Source organism: Sesamum indicum, linkage group LG13 (assembly GCF_026168435.1).
Source record: "Sesamum indicum cultivar Baizhima isolate 11 linkage group LG13, ASM2616843v1, whole genome shotgun sequence".
NCBI classification, from domain to species: Eukaryota; Viridiplantae; Streptophyta; class Magnoliopsida; order Lamiales; family Pedaliaceae; genus Sesamum; species Sesamum indicum.
Window position 1 is genome coordinate 16,936,824 of NC_142669.1, and position 20,327 is coordinate 16,957,150.

Here is a 20,327-nt window from a genome sequence, read left to right on the forward strand (position 1 = left end):
CTAGAGTAGCAAACAGAGGCAGACTTCTCACTTGTGCTGAAAATTGATCAAAGACTGACAAACCTATGAATATTAATTTTGAAACTAAACCAGTTTATCACCAAGTCAGCCCACACTCATTAGTAAATACTTTTTACAAGGGTGTCATTTGTTTCAATTTGTAGAAAGAATACGAGAAGCATCAGTTGTAGTTGTGCCCTTGACCTCCAGTCCAGGCTGGGCCCGGGCTACCCATTTTATTTTCAATATTATATTATTAATGTTTCTGTTAAATTGATAAATACAGAGCACTACTAGCCACTTTAGAGTAGCAGTATCGATTACTATCAAATAAAATATTTCTAATAGATAAGTTATATGTAAATCATCAGGGCGAACAACACACTTTCTTTTGACCTACAACTGCAACGAAGATATATGGAGTGGAGGCTCAGATCCATAATTTGGAAATAGCCAAAGAAAAATAATTAATACTCATCCACTATGTATAGAATAGTCCAACAACTCGCAATTCCACCCACCAAGCCAGTGCCTCAAAACTTGGTACGTTTGTCCCCAAAATTTAAATGACATTGTATATATGTAACTGTAACATCAATGTCAAAATTGCAGAAAACTCTCCTCTGGATCAATGCTCCTCTGAACCAGCAAAAATTAATCGTCAGTCCCAAAGTAGCGGTCACCGAATTCTCCCATACCTGGAATCACTTGGAATTCTCCATTCAATCCAACATCTATCTCCGATGTCACAATTTTCAACGAGGGGAAACGTTTGCAAACACAATGTATTCCCTCTGGCGCCTATGCACAAGCATTGTTTCAAACCAAAAAAAAAATTGAGAAACTAAAGTGCCGTGACAAAAAGAATTCCCAACGGAACAAAAACAAAACTCACTGATATGAGGTTCAGGAATATAATATGTGATTCTGGAACTCCTTTCTGTATGAGTAGCTCAATTGCCTCATTTGCAGAATTTCCTGCAACACAAGAATTGGTTACTTAAGATTCCAGAAGAATAAAGGAAACAAAGCAGCCAAGAAACACCAGTTCTAGAATTCAGTGATAAAGTTACCTGTTGCCAGAACTGGATCAAGGAGCAGGACATGGCGTTCGCATATGTCTTTTGGAAGTTTTTCATATATAAGCTGTTCAGGTAGGAGATATGATGATTTATTGCAATGATACTACCATTACAATAAGGCCATCTATGAGAACAGAAATCTGACCTGCTTGCCATTATCACCATGACGGTGGATCAAAATCTTCCCAATTTTTATACCTTTGCAACAAGCACGCAATGCATTTTCCATGCTTTCACCACTGTCAAGAAGAAACACATTAAAGAATATAAAATCAAATTGGTGACAGAAGATTAATTATTAGCATAAAGGGGAAAAAAATTAGCTCGCCAAATACAAAACACGATGCTGGAGAAAAGGAAGAGCGGTTATTGATTCACATTCAACCTCTTCTTTATATGGGTAATTCAGTTTCATTAAACTGACAAATTTTCCTTTTTCTTTTGACATTTGCTGTATAATAATACCCAATTTATTTCCTTACCTTCGAACAATGGAAACTCCACACAACTTCTTGCAAAAGTCAACACCAGTATATACAGACCCTGCAACAGAACCCCACAAAGTTCCAAGGGTAGAAAGATCAGTAACTTCTACTTCACCAGGAACTTGATCATGCAAACATGAGAAGACGCACAGTAATCTAGTTGTAACCAAGTGAGTTGAAGTAATAGGAACTACCAAGTCTAAGAGTACTTTAATTTGTAATGTACCTGTTGGAGTGACAACTTGCTTCTCAGTGAAGGGTAAATGACCAAGACCATGCTCCACAACCTAAAACATTATATATAAGAAAGTACAGATTCTGGCACAACTATTATTTGATTGTAAATTTACAATGAAGAGAGTCAAAGGTTACCAGGCGGATAACCCTATCTGAATAAAATACGAAATCATGTTTTGATATATCTCGATCTCGAATCAGGGTATGCATACCTCTGATCTGTAACACAGAAAAGATGTCATTGTCAAGTAGAAAAATCATCACCATAACTGAAATGAATAGAGGCTGATTAGACTCTCACTATGTTCATTATCTAATGAGAAACCGAATAACCATGAGAGCACAAAATATTGCTGCGCAATCACTAATTTCATCTCCCTCTGGCATGCACTCTCTTCTGTACCTTCGCATATAAAAAACTATCACTAGTGCTAATAAAAGATTTAAGTGGCTAAGTTCAAGCAGCCTGATCTACACCATTCTGCACATGCCAAAAACCACTCTTTTCCATTCACCCTCCTAGATCTTCTGAGAGATGACAGTTAAAGAGGCAACTGCTGACAAAGGCATAAATCATGTATTGGGTCTTCTGGGAATAGTATAACATGTGGGAAGTTGAAAACTGAACCCAAGAACAGGAAAAGGGGCATACCTGGAAAGTCGACTGAATAACGTACACATTTGGATATATTTTACACAGGTCGTGCTGCCCAAGCTTTGTGTGAATATGTTGTACAATCAAATCAATTGCGACATGATTGTCACCGCCACGGGGTATAACAACATCAGCATACTTCTTCGACGGCAGAATAAAATCATCAAAAGCAGGCTTGACGAACTTTGCGTACTGTATGTGAAAGTTGAATATTTGCAATAGAAATGTTAATGATATTCAGTCAATGCAGACACCAAACAAGATGCTAGTACTACCACTATCAAATCAAAACTCATGGGCCTCGTAGTGACAGATTCAAGTAATTTGAATACTTTTGCATGCCAAGGAACAAAAACAAATCAAATTGGTTAAGAGTAGGAAAATTTTTGAAAGAGGCAGGAACTTGCCTGTTCAAGAACTGAGTTTATATCCCTACCCCTCTCAACCGTATCACGCCTTATTCTACGAGCAAGCCTCACATCAGCATCTGCATCGATGATCAACCATCACAACGGAAATGAGAGAAGAGACAAATTATAAGATTGACTTCAGTTTCATATATTATAGCAACTTAAAGAATTAGTTACATGTCATAAGATCAATTCAAAGTCCACCTGTGTCAACAAAAATCTTCATGTTCATCATATTCCTCACTCGCTGATCATGGAAGACAAGGATTCCCTCCAATATGATTACATCAGATGCATTCACCTGGCACATTTTTGTGTCAGTCGTAGGGAAACTATTAAGGGGAACAACATTGGACATAAAACATCACATTCCAGGAATCTCCCCACCTTCCCAACAAAAGAGAGCCTCAAACTGATAGGCATATTAGAGTCTGAACCTTTAATTTGGCAAGGAACATTCCAGCCAACAAAAGACTCAACATCAGGCATGTTCATATGTTACATATTTTAATGTCCCTGAATGCAAAGCACAATCATATCTTCAGGGCTTAGAAGGAGAACCTCAAAAAATTACCAGGACCAGAATGTGTAATTGTTGAGTCACACTTCTAAGTCCTTTTATAAGTACCATATTTTCCGATAAATACTTAAGAGTCCAAAAATCATAAAAATGAGTAAAGTGGGATTTGCCCCAAATCCATTTCCTGCCACTTGAAGTACTTTTCAGATGATTATAAAATTTCTAGATGTTTTCCAGTAAAAGCTCCTTCAAGTTTACATCATTACATTACATTTCAGGAAAAAGAATTGAATTTGATTGTACGAAATAATAGATTAGCAAATGAATGGTGAGATTCTCATCCAATCTCCATGCAGTTTATAATGATGAGAATCATAAATTGAACCTGGCGGAAGTCGTCTGAGCACCTTTGATGTGTTTTAAAGTCATAAATTGGAATGTGAACAGATTGTCCGGACTTAAGCTTCTCAGCGCACTCAAGGAGCTGCTCTGTGTCAAAAGCATCTGTAAAGAAACCACCTCATGAGTTAAACAAAATATTTTCTCCACAAATCTGGTAGCAGAAAGATTAAGTATAAGTCGGAATCCAAATTATGAGAGAGAGCAAAGCTCAAGATCACACATAGTTACCTGGATGGTCAAAATTATACTCGTGCACACGTTTCAACTCTGCAGGAGTCAAACCTCGGTAGAAAGAATCCTACACACGACCAAGGGAGTAAAAGTTTATGGACAGAACCAAAAGTTATTAGATTGCAGATCACAAAAAAAGAGAAAAGGAAATGTCCAATGGAAAGCATATTTACTTTATACCTATATATCACCTTTTATTTCTTGAAAAGCTGAACAACATTCAAGAAGTTCTAAATAATGTGTACTCATTTCCACTTTAATTTTGGTTTTCATTTCCTTTCCAAAAACACAATATTCCTGTTAACAGCGCAAGCCCAAATTGAAACTTTGCACTAAGAATCCAGAATTTTCAGAGTATGCAAACGAGGAAAGCATAAACCCAACGAGAAAACACAAAGAACCTGATTCACAAGCACGACACGGTGATCATGCAGCTGCTGAATAATCATATCACAAACTGTAGTCTTCCCTGATGCCGTTCCTCCCGAAACCCCTGCTCCGTAAGCAACAATGGCAAAGACCAAAAAAAAATGACAAATTACAACGAGAAGAAGAAGGAAAAGACAGGGTGAAAATTTCAAAAAAACAAACAAATCAGCAAGCAGAAGAAAATGCGAAATTGCAAGGGGAGAGCAGAAGAATGCGGTGAGAAGATAATTACCGATGACAAATGGCTGCTTGTGGGTGGGGAAATCGCGGAAGGGGTAGGAAGAGGGAGTGGGAGTGGGAGTGGGAGAGGGTGAAGCAGCAGCAGCAGCAGAGTCGAGTCGTCGGCCAGAGAAGTGCGGACCGGAGGACGCCTCCATTACGTAGTTTATTGCCTTGCTCTCATCCGCCATCCTTGATGGTAGGGTTGTAATTTAGTACTCCTATCCTAGTCTTGGAAGAGTAGTGCAAGCGGAAGCCAAGGCTGCGTTTGGCGGAAACGAAATGGCGCTGATGCTCAGAGATCTTCAAATATATGTTATAATTACTATAGTTAATGGGTGGATGACGACTCCAACCCACTCCATCGACCAAAGCTTGACTAGAGTTCGAATTCGAGCTCTTCGATAAGCCAAGCTCGACTCAAAACATTCTTGTTCAAAAGCTTTTGAGCTAATTTTCTATTTTATTAATATTAATATATATTTAGCAACATGTATAATATTAATTAAGTTAAAGATACAAAATATTTATAATATATATTAAAATTATATTCAAACAATATATCATATTTTAATTTATATCATAAATAAAAGTACGATATTTTAATATCAATCTAAAAGTAAACGTAATCAACAAAATAGTATTTTAATTATTGCTGTTGAATATAACGCGTTTGAATTTTATTGTTATATTTTAATATTATTTTATAATTTTCTAATAATTCAGAATATTTTATATATTTAGTTGGCAGTATATATTTTCTACTAAGATTACGCGTAAGTACTTGAATAATTTCATATATATATTTTTAAATATTTACTAATTATATTACCATTGAATTAATATTAGACATGTAATAAAAATACTATAAAGTTTTATATTCATACTATTATATTAATTTAATATAAACATATGATTTGTAATTTTGTAATTAAGTATTATTATTTTATACTAATAATTAATGTTTTAAATTAAGTAATAGTTGAATAAAATTAGGAATATATTTTTATTAGATGCAAAATAATGTACACTTGTCAATCTAATATAATTAATAAATATTCTAAAATAATTATTATTTTGATTAATAATAATTAAAAATATTCTTTTAACAAGCTCGAGTTCATGATTTTGGGCTCCAACCTGAATTTTTGGTCGAGTTCAACTCAAGCTCGATTTGTTTACACTCCTAATTATTATAGTTAATTAATTCTATTAATGAAAATGCAAAGCAAAATGAAAAAGAGACCAACTCAAAAAACTAATTATATATTCTTATATAGTTAAAGAATTTTTATTTTCTTGATTACAATATTTACATGGGATAATTATATTTACATCCCCTCATTTATTGTCTTTTTATACAAATCACCCCTACATTTTTAAAAATTACATAATTCACTCCTGGCAGCCTTTCAAATCCCAAAATTCCTCTATTGACTCGGTCAAATTTTAATTTGATTTTCAATAATAGAAATGCCCTTAGACGTGTTTTATAATTATCAAAACATAGAAGGAGTGTCAAATAAACTAGTAACTAGTAATTGTTTTCTATTAATATATTAATTAAATAATTTAATATTTTAATTTTTAAAAGGTGTAAGTTTATATACAGATTCAGTAAAAAAAGTTAATAAAATAATTTAAAGTTAAACTAAAAAATAGTATAAATAATAAAAAAAAATATATGGGTTCATATAATTCATCTCTAAACATTAATTACTTTGACACTCCACCTATTTTTTGAAAATTACAAAACACCCATGAGTGCATTTTTGTTATTGAAAAATTAAATTAAAGCTTGACTGAATCGATAAGGGTATTTGGGCTTTAAAGGATGTCAGTGATCTAGGTGGTAGAGATAGTTTATGTAAAAAGACAATAGGTGAAGGGTGTAAATGTAAATGATCCCTATTTATATACATGCATATATACAGTTAAAGCTTTCAAGTTTTGTTTTGTTGAGTTGATTTAGAGTCTCACATTTGATTTCATTAATGATAATTGTAGTATACATATAATACGCTAATCCAAGACCTCTAATGTGAATGATTTATTCACAAGATATTGGGTAATTAATTGCCGACTGCCAAAACGCAGCTGGTGAAACCAAGACGAAGGTTTCAAAGTTTCAGTGGTTTCTGAAAAATGACACAATGTGATTGTAGACGATGTCCTTGGCCGTCACGCCCATAATGAAGTCGGCATGAGCGTAATCCTTGATGTACTGAACATGCAACTTGTCGACGTCGTGTAGTTTAAGATAATCTAGCAATGTGGCCACATCCTTAACATCCGACAGAGCGTCTTGTCCACCATAGCTCAGGAAGAGAGGAAGATCGTGCGGAATTCTGGATAAGTCGTAAATGGGAGGCTTCGATTCACCGTAGTGCTCCACATTGAAGTTTGGATTGCCGTAGTCGTATTTAGACAGGACTCCATCTCTTACAGTTTGAGCCAAATGGACAAGGTTCTTGGTTGAGGTGGATTGAGGTTCGTTCTTGAGGAAAATCTCCACCGTGGATGCATTCAGACAGCAGTTCTTTCCTATATATACGTAAATATTGAATTAATTATAATGACAAGTACTCATATATATAATTAAATCTAGCCCGATTTAATTAATTTATTCAAAAAAAGGTATATGTACCAGTAAGTGCAGTTAGCAAATCATAACAGTCAATCCCAGAATTAAGACACAAAGCTTTGAGAAAGTTGGCGACTGGCTCCCTGCAGTGATCATCATCAACATTAATCAATATCAAATTAAATTTATGTATACACACACACACATATATATAGAGAGAGAGAGTAGTGATGAGAGAGATTAATTAATGTAGTAAGTACGTAGTAATTAATGATTACGTACCCTTTAGGATTGAACTCTGCAAGACCAAAGATTGTAGTGATCTGTTGAATAAGCTATATATATATTATACATCAAAATTATTATTATATAAATGTGAAAGATATATATATATATATATGCGTAATAATCAATTAATTGCATGCATGCATGCATGCTTACTTACTTCACCAACAAAGGATTTGGCAGCGACAACTCCAAGAGCAGTAGTCATGTGACTGAGGTAGGCTATTGGGCTTAATAACGCAGCCGATCTGACCTTCTCCACTTGTTTTCCTTCCGAGAATGATGCTAATGCTATTAGAGTACCCTGTTATGTTAATTAATATCAAATTAATACGTACACATCATCTCTCTCTCTCTCTATATATATATATACAAGGCAGCCATGCATTAATTGAGTATAACCGTACGTACCATAGAATGGCCCACGTAGTGAATTTTCTGGCCCGTTTGTCTGAAAACTAAGTCGATGAAGGATGGTAAGTCATGGATCACCAGATCGTCCCATGTCCAATTCCAATATTCCTGATGCATGCAAATGCAATTAATAAATTTTAGAGAGAGAGAGAATGTATGTGTGTGCGTGTATGGTGGGTTAATGCAAGATTTGCTTACAGGGCTGGCAGCATCGAGGGTGACATGACCACGGCTAAACCGAGTTCCTCTGATGTTGGAAATCCACACATCGAATCCATTATCAGCCAATATCATTGCCAGAGATTCTTCTGGAGAGTTTAGCAGCCACGTCATTCCGTCCTATTTTTCCACATATACATTCCCCATTAATTAACTAATCAAATAAACACATACACACGTACTGATTTGTTTGGTCAAATATAAAAATAGAAAATCAGCAAAAATCAGAGGAGGATAAAAACTGTACGGAATCATCATCATCATCATCGTCATCAGATTCACGGGCATAGTTGCAGGATTTTGGTACTTATCTCTTTGCAACAGACGTACCTCAGTAGTCGTCTGTTCTCGCTTGTATCCACCACCCAACACATGCATTATTAAGCATTCGGACAAATCAAACCCATATTGACGTGGCAACTTGCATGCAGCGGAAAATTTTAATTTAAATTAATTATATGATAAATACATATAATATATGTTCTTTATTTCTTAATTATGTTAATTAGGTGATTGAGATGAGATGATATATAAAAATAGGGAAGCCAATATTATAATGAAATAATTGATATTGGTGGGCGGCTGCCCAAAATCTGCGGCATATATAGCATTATTTCGCCAGTTATATGTATGTATCTTACATCACCTCGGAAATGGATGCTTCGGAATCTTGTCGTTCACATCACATCTCATCCCCATCGGGAATATGAATTTTTCTTCCCCCAATGAATATAGTATCGCCTACTTCAATTAAAAAATGAATACGCTTGATTTTTCCTCTTTCAAGAGTTCTTTAAATATAGGTCACAATAACTATGTTGCTGTTTTATTTTTGGATAATTATTTTAAAATTTTAATTATAAATAATCGTAAAAATTATGAATATTCTCGTAAAATTATAAGTATCATAAAAATAACTCAATTGGACAACTCATTATAGAAATTACCTTTTATTAAAACTGTGATAAGAAATAAAGTTCTAAGTGCCATTACGTCCACAACACAAAACCTATATGTTGTACTTGTGCAAATGACAATACGTACTAACTATATTTATTTTTCCTCCATAATATATTTGAAAACTCTATCGGAAAGTGGTAGAAACATATATAGGTAAATTTTATTTCAAATTCGAATCGATCAAACTTAATTGATTTAATTGAACCAAACCTGATCCAAATAAAAAACTTTCTAGAAGCATATGGAACTTGGCTAAAAACATGCCTGCAATAGAAATTTCGTGACAGGTTTTAATTAGATTGTTTTGACTAGAAAAACATCTACCGAATTCCTCCATCATAGGTTAAAAGTGCAGTCATGTATGTATATAACGGAAACATATATATAAGCGCGCGCATGCATGTGGTGATGAAATGGTTCTTGTATGAGGAATTAAAGCATGGGGGACCGGGAATCATGCTTCTTCAAACACTAAAACTAAATTATTGCCTATACTATTAAAAATCTTTACTGTCGGCCTCACATGCCCATTCTCTCTCTCTCTCACAAACCTTTGTGTTATTACCACCAACACCACATCCCCACGCAGATCTACTACGGTCTAACCCCCCCCCCCCCAACCCCAACCTGCACTTTAATTAATTCTACTGCTGTGTATGTATATATGGTCAGCACTCAGCAGCATTGATCAGTAGTATATAGAGGGGCGGGATACAAAAATAAAGGAATACATACCACAAGAACCCCATGCTGCAGCAATACCGGCGGCCCACCTCCGCCTCCGCCCCTGCCCCCCGGAATTCTTTGCACGCTCAATATGTAGCCGTCGTCAGTCGTCACCTGAAAAATAAAACCCAGCCCCATTTATTTAGAAAAATGATATTTTTGTGGGGCGGGCTTATAATTGTAAGCTCCTTACTTGGAATTCTTGGCATTTGTAACCATGTATGGTGACGGCGGCGGAGCATATGCCAACCGGTTGCGGAGGGGCGTAATCGTCGTCGTTGGGTGGAAAGAGAAGGGCGCGGCTGGAGGCGAATGGTTGATGAGGTAGAAGTAGTAGAGATAGAGCAATAATTAGAGGTAAATTTAGGAAGCTGAAATAGGCCATATTGTATAATAATATTGATGAGATTGGAGTGGAGGGTATGGTATGGGCGGGAGGGTATATATAGAGAGAGTAGGAAGAATTGAAAAAGAGAAAAAGTGAGTGTGAACTTGACAAGCAGAAAGACCAGAAAAAGGAAATGGGCAACATAATTGGCCTTTTCTCTGCATTCAACGATTTTCTGGGCTTTTTCACACTAGTTTTCTATGGAGAAGGGGATGGGATGGGCCGAGACCAATATGGCCCCGGCCCCACTCATTCCTCCCTCCCCCTTATCTTTTATTTTGCATGTTGGATATGTATGAATAATTATGCTGATTATTTTAATTTTGGAGAGTTGCTTTGGTTCCCAGAAAATTGAAACAAAATGCATTTTAATCAATTGGGAAGATTTAATGGAGTGAATATATATATATATATATAATTTGATTATAAAAAGCTATGATATTGAAATTATTAATTAATGAGATATGTATATATATATATATATATATATATGAAAAGAGTAGTGAATGGGCAGAAAAGTGAAAAGACGTAGGAGGAAACTGAATATAGTTGTTGGAGATGGGAGTTTTCGTATGGAGGGAAGTAAATGACTATAGTTGCTTCCTCCATCATCCATCTTCCATCAACGTTAACTACCACTCATCCATCCCTCCAAACAAGACTCTTTGACTGAAGGTTAAATTTAATATCTAATAACAATTGTGGCTTATGGACGTATTTATTCTTTTGTTTTTTTTTAAACAAAAGCTATCGATGTCGTGGCAGGGATTTGGCCGATCCCTACCTGTTTATTAACTTGAAATAGACTCCATTACAAATTGAAAATGCATAAATTAGGAGTATTTACTCCTTTTACAAGACTCAAAAATTACTCTAAAAACGAAAGATGGGCTCTTATAGTGACTGACTGATGCATTGTCCCGAAGTCTGCTCAAAATCTCGTAGAAATCCATAATCACTTCTAGGCTCTGCTCATTTGCGAAGAACTTGAAATTCGATTAAATCATCCATAAGACACCAAATGCGGTTGCTACGGTTTTCAACTCCGGAGCCAAAATCCCAATGGTATTGGCACCTCTCGTGTGTTTACGCTGTTTTGTGAGTAATGACTTCCTATCAAACTTGTATTGTTTTTTGCCTATAAAATGTGGTTCTAGTTAAATAAAAAAATTAGAGGTCAAGTACTTCTTGTTCAAATAAAAACTCACTTTACTTAAACTAATTATATATCTAATACATTATCTTCGTCACATAATCGACATGCAATTCTTTGAATTTCTAAAAGAAAATGACAATATGGCTGGTGATAAAACTTCCCATTCTTCTCCCCCATGTAACCTAAAACTTGATAATAATAATAATAATAACAATAACAACAACAACAATAATAATAAAATACAAGCAACCCTGTGTTATATTACAAATAAGTCAATTACTCTCTATAGAAAAATTATTTATCTTCTTGTGCTTTTTAATATATAGCTACTTTCCTTGCTTTGTTCTTTAAAATAAAGCAATTTATCCTTATTTAAGAAGATAAATTGTTTCATATTAAAAAATACAAAAAAGTAAATTATTATTATTTTTTTTTGCTTAGTTGTAATATCACAAGAACGTAAATTAATAATAACTGCAACGTTACTTTCTTGGTATACGACTCCTACTGCACAAAATGGATTTTTTTTTTATATGTTATCAATCACTCAATTATACTGAAATTTAACATAAAAATTTATGTTCGTAGCCTAACGATATAAGACCAAAAAATAAAAAAAACATGAGTAATCTTAACTTTGATTCGGTTCTCATGTGCTTAATATATAAGGCAATTTTACGTTGGGGAAGATGGCAGAATTGCTATATAATATATGTACGTAATTCTTCATCCACGTCTATAACTGAGTGAACTGAATATCTGAAGAGCGAAGAGTTTCAGTTCAACTCTCACCATGTACATTGTCTCAAAATTTTGAAAGAGGCCATCTATCTTTGAGCAGGGCTCATCTTCTTTTTCCTTTCACTGAAGCTACGAGTTGGAAGCAACCTCGGAAGGCAACATTGTGCAGACTTCAATGGTTTATCGTCTGCTTTGAGCAGCACTCCGTTGGGAGTTCTTTCACTACTACCTCCGGAGTTGAGTCCAAAGAAACGAGGGGTTCCGTCTGTGGATTTGGCTTGGACTGGATTGGTTGCTTCAGCTTTCACCTTGTCGGGAACCTCATCTTCATACGGGTGGCGTAAGCTCTCTTTAAACAGTTCGGAGAGTCTCTTTTTCTTATCCAGAGGAGATGGTTCGGGTACAGCGTTGAGTGTCTCTTCAATAGCAGGGGCCTTATTTGCTGGTGGATTTCCTGAAGAGAATTTGTGGTGGACAGGAGTACTTCCACGAGATGGGGTAAAATCTGCAAGAATATCAATGAAAAGACTATGTTATGCAATGTCGTTCACTGAAATGAGTACGGACATATGTCTATAGCGTCCAACATATCCAGGAAAGAGAAAAATGAAACAGGATATGAGTATGTTCTTACCAATTTAGTCATTAAACTTTGATATAGAAAATGATAAAGTGGAGGTATGCTTAAGTTGTTTTTGCATAGCGATTTAGTAGTTTCGGTCCCAAAGGGAATGGAAATGGTCCAAGAAAAGGACCTTGTGAAACTGATCCTGGTTTTGCTCATAATTTCCAATAGATGCTCATGTCCCGACCTTACCTTTATGGAAAAACAACCAAAAAAAAAAGGATAGAATAGAGATGCCAACTTTGAGGTATTAAATGTGGGCAACTCATTTTGAACAACCGGATTGGTTAGCTAATTTCCTCCCTGGTCACCAGAAAGTTCCCCCAACCAAATCAGCTCTATATACACAACAATCTCCAAGCAAAAATTAAAGATCACACCAGATTCCTCTGTATTATTATGGAAGTAGGCCCCTGCATAAACTACCGCACTTACTTTTGAATCAAATAGCATGAAGGATTAAATAATTCCCTCTTTCCTTGTCAACCCTAAACCTCAAACGAATTCTAGCCGATGTGTGCGTAAAATCTCTTATTTAACACATGAGACTCCCAGGAATTATATATGGGGCAGTGATTGGCCAAAAGCGACACCAATTAAAAGATGAAACTTAACCAATATACAGTCTTGCTTATGAAGTTCCCTCTAGAAAATCCAATGAGCACATTAAAGCAAAAAAAATCCAGGGTGTTCATTCAGCAGGGAAGAACGTGAGAAAATTTGAGAGAAAAAATGGTAGAATTCCAAATGGTGCTGGCTATTTCTTACCACCATTAACACTTAAGAAGTCATCTTCACAATCAGACTCCAACCAAGGTTGAGAATCAAAGAATGATTCATCCTTGCTACCTACAAGAAATTGAAACACATCAGATCAGTATCACATAGAGAAGGAGCCTAATAAACTGGTGCTCATGATACAATGGAAACTAGGAAGGAATGTTAAAATCATGGATATAACCTATATCTACAGACTTTTAAGCCAGGATCAGGAATATAGCCTTAGCATTTGAACTAATAGTTTATTTTAAGTTCATAAAATCTAATTAATAGGGAGTTTCAAAAGATAAGCTCAACCAAAAGGACAAGAATTCCATTACTTAATGTGCACCTATTACAAACAACATATACACACACACACACAAAGAAGAGGAAAAAACAAAAAATATATAAACAAAGGATACTTAGATCTTTCTGAGTATGAGAGGAAGACGACTTTTTAGATCGAGAAAAGCTGGAACAGAGAAAATTATCAGGTATATGCCTCATTATTGAAAATAAATTGCCAAATTAGAAAGGAAATGCAATAGAAGGCAAAGTGAAACTAGATAGATCATAAATGTAACACTATGGCTTGGCACTTGACATAAACACCATAGTCAAAACCTACATCATCCCAACTCACTTCTGCTCTCTACCTGCATCATCAATTCTGGGCTTAAGTGCAGAGTAGAAGACATACCTGCCCATTTCTATACATGTTTATGGGGGATTATGCCAATTATTTAGAAGAATATGGGTAACAGCTAAAACAACTAAACTCCCTTTTTTTTCCATATACGTTGTTATCCTTGTGCTGTAAGTTGTAAACGGAACACATGTGATGGAAGCCAATCACATGGTTCAAAGTCAAACCCTACACATAATCAAGATCTGTCTATGAAGCTTTATTCAGCATTGCAGGTCTGACGAATATGAATTATACATTGATTTTAATACGAATGTCAAAGTCCGCTTTGTGCTTGACCAAATAATTTCTTACACCTCCTTCAAATTACTTTTCTCTTTCATAAGCTTTAAAATGCAATAGCTAGCTCACCATTCTTTGTCCGCTGTCCTTTTAAGAACTTAATCACTGCCTCATGTTCGCAATAAGAAATTGAACACTATTAGAGAGTTGTGTTATGATCTGGACAAATTCATCAATGCATGGCAGGTTATGGGTGCATAGCAAGGGCAGACCCCATAAAGGAACATAATGTGTGGAGGGTGAATTTTGGCAACAAATGCCTTGTCCTGTTGTCCATATCATACAACCTTTGGGCTTGGGCAGGGCTCAATTATTAAAAGCTCATGGGATGGCTCATAACCTTTTATGTCCAAAACTCAAGGAAATAAAATGCTAAGAAATAGGCCAACTTCAAGAAGAGACTTCATATTCCAATTTCTGTTGGTAACTAATTCACCTACCAGTAAACTTACAATGCATTCAAATCATGTTGTTTAGATTGAACAGCAATCCAATATAAGCCTTTTCTTTTTCATAAATCCTGTTTATAGAAAAGAAATAGCCAGAAGAAAACAGAAGAAGTTGACCTGGACTCAAATTTGATGACATGAAACCATCACGATAAATTTCAAATGTTATGTGGTAAGATTAAATGTGACTAATACTCTTGATTCTGACAAGCCGACGATAAATCAAATACTGTAGCCTTACTTCCACGACATAGAATTGCTATTTGTTCTCTAGCCAGTAGGACCACCTAGACAATAATAGAAAATTAATATAGAAACAATTATTTCTAAGCCATTTAAGCTAAAAGATTTTTTCAAAGATGACAAGGCATTGAAGGAAACCTTTCAATTCGAAAATAAAGAAAAATCTTAACACGTCTGGTTTCAAGACAGAAACATCATCCTTTCATCAATAAGAAGTCAAGACATTATGGTCCTCAGGAATTAATTATTTAACAACATTGCACTTGTTCCTTTAGAATCTCCAATTGTCAGAGCAGCTCAATTTTATTTATTTACTTTATCATGCTGATAATAAATTATTACAACCATAAAATTCTTATAAATGTGAAAAAAAAACATAATCTTTTGGAAAATAAAAGGAATTCAATCATGTAAGGATATCACGTCTATCTGCACAACAGTTGAACAATCCAAAACAAATCAAAATCATGAATACTAGTAAAAAGTCAGTTTGTGAAAATCAACAAGCATAAACCTATTGATACAGAAACAACGAAAGCGATGATGCCGGGCCTCTAATATCGCTTGATCAGGAGCCATAACTTCATTAGCTACAATTCACTTACTTGTGGATAGACGTCAACAAGTTACTGATTTATGGGCAAAATTATCAAAATTTGACAGAGAATAGTAATAAATCAACACTCAGAACAAGCTAGCAGAGTAAAGTGTAACCAGAAAAATCATGAATTATTCACCAAAAAGATGGAAAAATAAATAAAGGAGAAGAGAAAAGATTAAAAACTTGAAGCAGACACCATAGAATGGGCAAGGGCGGGGCGGGAAAAAAAGAAATGAGATACCAGGGGCAGGGTGGGGAAAACGAGGAGGTGAGCGTGGAGAGTTGAATGGCAAGTGAGCATGGATAGGATCAGCGGCGTTGAGGTTATTGGGTTTCTGGTCTTTGTGCGGCGAAGGGATCAAGACGTCGTCATTCTTAGAGTGCAGAGATAAACGGAGGTTGATGGCGGAGTCAGGGTGGTCTTTGTGAAGCGAAACACATGAACCCATCTTCCCAAAAACACAGCAAAAGCAATCTTCACAACTTTATTCACCACCTATTCATCATCCAAAAACCATCTTTTGTTGTTTGTAGAGAAGAAGAAGAGTTGGTTCTGTGCTGGGTTTCTTGTTTGTATTGAGAGAGAGAGAGAGAGTGAAGTAGAAGTATAAAGGGAAGAGGAAGAGTAGGTGTAGGGGCCAGGGGGGCAGAAGGCAAAGCAAGGGCCGTGTTTAAGCGTTACGCTTACTACACATAAAATTAATTAATTAGGGGAAATTGCTATACAATACTATGAAAATTAAATTAAATTAAAGAGTTATGGAATTTGTTGAAAGTGAAAATATAAGAAATAATTTTTTCTGTTAATGTGAGGGAGAAAAGAAAACATGGGCGCGTGTGGGTCCTATCCATAACCAACGGATTATGAGACTGATTAATTGTTTTTTAGGCTTTTGTTCTGTTGTCGCACTCGCACTCGCACTGCCTGCCTTTAAGTAGTAATACCCCACCACCACTTTGCTGACTAATTGTCTTTTACCCTTTTTTTTTTTTTTTCTCCTTTAAAATTTGACGTAATTATATATATATATATATATTTTTATAATTTAAAAATTTATATTTATTACTTTAAAAGTTTATTTTGTAATAAATAAATTTTTTATTAATTAAAATTAATTAAATTTATAGACGTTAATAAAAAATTATATATAAATTTATATTTTACTTCGATTGATTTATTAGTGATTTATTATTGATGGGGAACTTATTTAAAGACAACAAACTTTAGAGGTATTAAATGTAATTTTTCAAACTACAGAAGATCAATGTGTAATGACACCAAAATTTAAGGAAGGAGAGTGTAATCTTTTCTTTATATATATGAATTGATCGTGACTCGTTGTTTCTGTGTGTACGTAATTAAATAATTTTTATATTTTGAAAATATATTATAAAAAAAGATGTAAATAAACATATTATATATATATTTGAAAAAAGAAAGGCAAGCTTATAAACGAAAAACTTTAAAAATTAAATAAGTTATCTTATCAATAAGTAATGCAATATCTAACTAATTGTGATGCCTCATTTCAAACACATTATAGTTTAATTCGATTAAGAAAACAAAAAGTATATATGAGAGAAAACCTAAAAAAAGAAAATTGAATTGACCTTATTTATTTTGATATGACTATTTAATGAATTTCTTAATAAAGATATCGAATTAATTATTATAGTACCCTCATACTAACTACGTAAGTATATGAGTAGATAATTAGTCATGTAAAAATTAATATGAACTTTGTGTGATAGCTTTAGTTATGGCTACGGGGTGGGTTTGTCTGGACCCGAGACCTGCCAACTCACCCTGCTTCATAAAACTCGTCCCGCCCCGCCTCATTGAGAACCCAGACCTGCCCCGCCACCCCACCCTGGATTGCGGCGCCCCATCCCGCTCGATTGAAAATTTTTATTTTTTAAATTATGTAATATAAGTTTAATATTAGTAATTTAACATAAATTTGTTTTATCTAAAATGAATTATATAATACATATAATATATTCAACTAATTTTTCGTATAGGTAATACTAAATATCATTGTAAATTTAGGTAATTCAAGATAGCTTTTTTTTTTTATCTAAAATAAATTATAAAATACAAATAATACATTCAATTTTTTTTTTGGTATTTCATATATAGAGTTGGATATATGTAAAATTATTTAAAAATTTATTTATAATATTATAATTTTAATTAATAACGTATTATATATAAATAAGTAAATAAAAAATAGATTGGGGCGGGTTCAGTATAAAACCCATAACCTGCCCCGAACCCGATAATATGAGTACCAAACTCACCCCATTCGAAGCCCCGAAAAATTAAGTCTGATTGCCATCCCTAGAGCTTGTGATCTCACCCGATCTCGTCTCAATGGAAAAAAAGAAATGGAATGATTTCTTTTTCTAATAGTAACTGGATATAAGATAAAAGTATAATGATAGTTGATGTGATATATAAAAGGTGATAAAATCTATACATATAAACATTCTTTTCTAAATTCCATCAAAATTAAAAAATATAAAGTAAAACTACAAGATTTTAATTTCATTAATAAATGTGGAACAGGGTAATTGGCTTTTTTTTCCGATTTGGGAGTGGATATATATTGCGAAAAAAGGGGAGGGTATACTAAAATTTGAACTTTGTGTGTGCACCTCATCATCATTATTATGTTGATTTTTAGTGGGGAAAAGGAAAAGACAAAGGCAAAGGATGGAGGATGGATGCGTGGATGATATATTAGATGAGGAGGTAGGTAGGCAGGTGGAATTCAAAATTGGCATCATTAACTACTCCTAAACTAACTTCCCAATTATGGTACATTAACTCTATTAAATACTCTTACAATTACTCAAATAATGTCAAAATATTGAAAACTCCTTTTACTCATATTCATATGGAGGTTTCATCTACCCCCCCACCCCATCTTTATGCACTATTAATTCCCTTTATTCATTTCAATTTTTGAATTATCTCAATTTAATTTATTATATGGTGAATTTCAATTACTAACAATTGGTATATATTAATTATTAATATTAAATATGTATAATTAATAAATAACTAATCCTTAATCATATTATTATTGGTTGGCTAATAAAGTTGATTTGAATAGTGATAAGTGATACGGATCCCTACCCCACCAACTAAGAAATAGCCATATTTGTGTATCTCACGCAGGAGGAAGTGAGTGGGAGACCCAACCCCAGATTAATTAATGATAATAAAAATAAAAATAAAAATAAAATGGTGGCCATATAATAATAAGAAGTATTTAAAGCGCACGAGTTCCATACGGTTTCCTTTTATTTGAGTGGATAAGTGATAAATGAGTGTGGTTGCTTCATCTCACAATGTTTTCAAGCCTATCAATTAAGTATGAATTCAATGAATCAGTGCACACTTGTTCGTTACTTGTATTCACATAAATATAGTGAAATACGAATACTCATTTACAATTTATTCTCACAACTTCACATGGATGCCATTCAATCTTTTCTCACTTATCTTTAACTTAGTGGATAATTATTAGGGTAAATTTAAACACTTTCTCTAAAGTTTAGAATATTTACGAATACTCTTAATTGTTTGAAAAATTACATATACTCTCTGTGTGAGTAAAAAAGTTACTCATTTCTGTGTGACCAATTTGAAATTTTTGGATTTGGGTTTTCAAAAGTTTTAAAATGGGGACTTGCAAAAGATACGTTGACACTCTAACGTCCAAGTTAGTAAGCAATTTCATAAAATAAAAATTGAATAAGATAAATGAAAGGTAAATTGATAGTGAAGCGCTGCTTGGAATAAGAATGCTTTGTGTGCATAACTGTAGCTAGAATCACGTTACCCTTCACTGACGAAATGAGGCATGTTTTTATAGCCTTAGCCCCTAGAGATGGATGAAGTCTAGTCTCTTTGGGACTTCAATCGGTGGTTGGGACAGTAGGTTCCTACATATTCACATAGGATGTTGAGAGAGTTGACTACTGGGGACTTATTCCTTAGGTGGATAGGGGGTTACAACAGACTCATCAAGATCCTCGAGCCCCCTCGACGGTTACGTGGCCATCCCCCCTCCATTAATCAATGCTACCGCCACCTCTACATGAAGACATGTTGGGCTTGGGGATAGGTATCTAGCCCCCTTTGCCAGGCGTCTATCACAATAACTATTCTGGGGAACCTTAGGCCCTGAGCTTTCTTCTTTAGGTTGCATGCATTAGTCCTTTATTGGACCTTACTTAAGCTAGACTCCGTCTCGAGCCTGGTGTATTTTTGGGACATCACTCCCATCAAATAAAAAATAATTATGTAACTCTAAGACAATGGGGTAAAAGTTACTACTTTATATTTGTTGATCTTTTTCAAAAAAAAATATTTGTAAAAACCATCTCGAGGAGAAGAGTTTTCAAAGGGAGATGAGAGGTCGAGCATCTCTCCCTTTTAGAGGAGTACCATCTCGAATAGGAGAGCTTCAAAAGGGGAGGGAAGGCAAGCATCGCACCCTCCTGG

General features: G+C 34.6%; 3 protein-coding genes across 4 annotated transcripts; all 3 read right to left on the minus strand.

Annotated features, from left to right (window-relative positions):
* Positions 1-416: 416 nt before the first annotated feature.
* On the minus strand, positions 417-5,074 carry LOC105176256 (uridine/cytidine kinase UKL1, chloroplastic). The gene is made up of 14 exons (XM_011098995.3): positions 4,684-5,074; positions 4,424-4,515; positions 4,020-4,089; positions 3,775-3,893; positions 3,074-3,170; positions 2,867-2,946; positions 2,457-2,651; positions 1,940-2,023; positions 1,794-1,854; positions 1,565-1,625; positions 1,228-1,321; positions 1,074-1,146; positions 896-978; positions 417-801 (listed from the first exon to the last, which is right to left on the minus strand). Exons 1-14 carry the CDS (start codon positions 4,859-4,861, stop codon positions 655-657), a joined length of 1,434 nt encoding a protein of 477 aa, XP_011097297.1. The 5' UTR covers positions 4,862-5,074; the 3' UTR covers positions 417-654.
* A 1,626-nt stretch (positions 5,075-6,700) lies between these two features.
* Positions 6,701-10,425, minus strand: MPL1 (Myzus persicae-induced lipase 1). 2 transcript variants are annotated; one of them, XM_088877140.1, is made up of 8 exons: positions 10,052-10,425; positions 9,868-9,972; positions 8,152-8,292; positions 7,951-8,061; positions 7,700-7,843; positions 7,537-7,589; positions 7,318-7,397; positions 6,701-7,214 (listed from the first exon to the last, which is right to left on the minus strand). In XM_088877140.1, exons 1-8 carry the CDS (start codon positions 10,388-10,390, stop codon positions 6,799-6,801), a joined length of 1,389 nt encoding a protein of 462 aa, XP_088733266.1. In that variant the 5' UTR covers positions 10,391-10,425; the 3' UTR covers positions 6,701-6,798. The 2 variants fall into 2 exon arrangements, with proteins under 2 accessions (XP_088733266.1, XP_088733267.1); XM_088877141.1 differs by having other exon boundaries at positions 7,537-7,577; positions 10,052-10,357.
* Positions 10,426-12,075: 1,650 nt separating this feature from the next.
* LOC105176258 (uncharacterized protein At3g27210) lies at positions 12,076-16,460 on the minus strand. Its single transcript, XM_011098997.3, has 3 exons — positions 16,053-16,460; positions 13,537-13,617; positions 12,076-12,648 (listed from the first exon to the last, which is right to left on the minus strand). Exons 1-3 carry the CDS (start codon positions 16,258-16,260, stop codon positions 12,230-12,232), a joined length of 708 nt encoding a protein of 235 aa, XP_011097299.1. The 5' UTR covers positions 16,261-16,460; the 3' UTR covers positions 12,076-12,229.
* Positions 16,461-20,327: the final 3,867 nt, after the last annotated feature.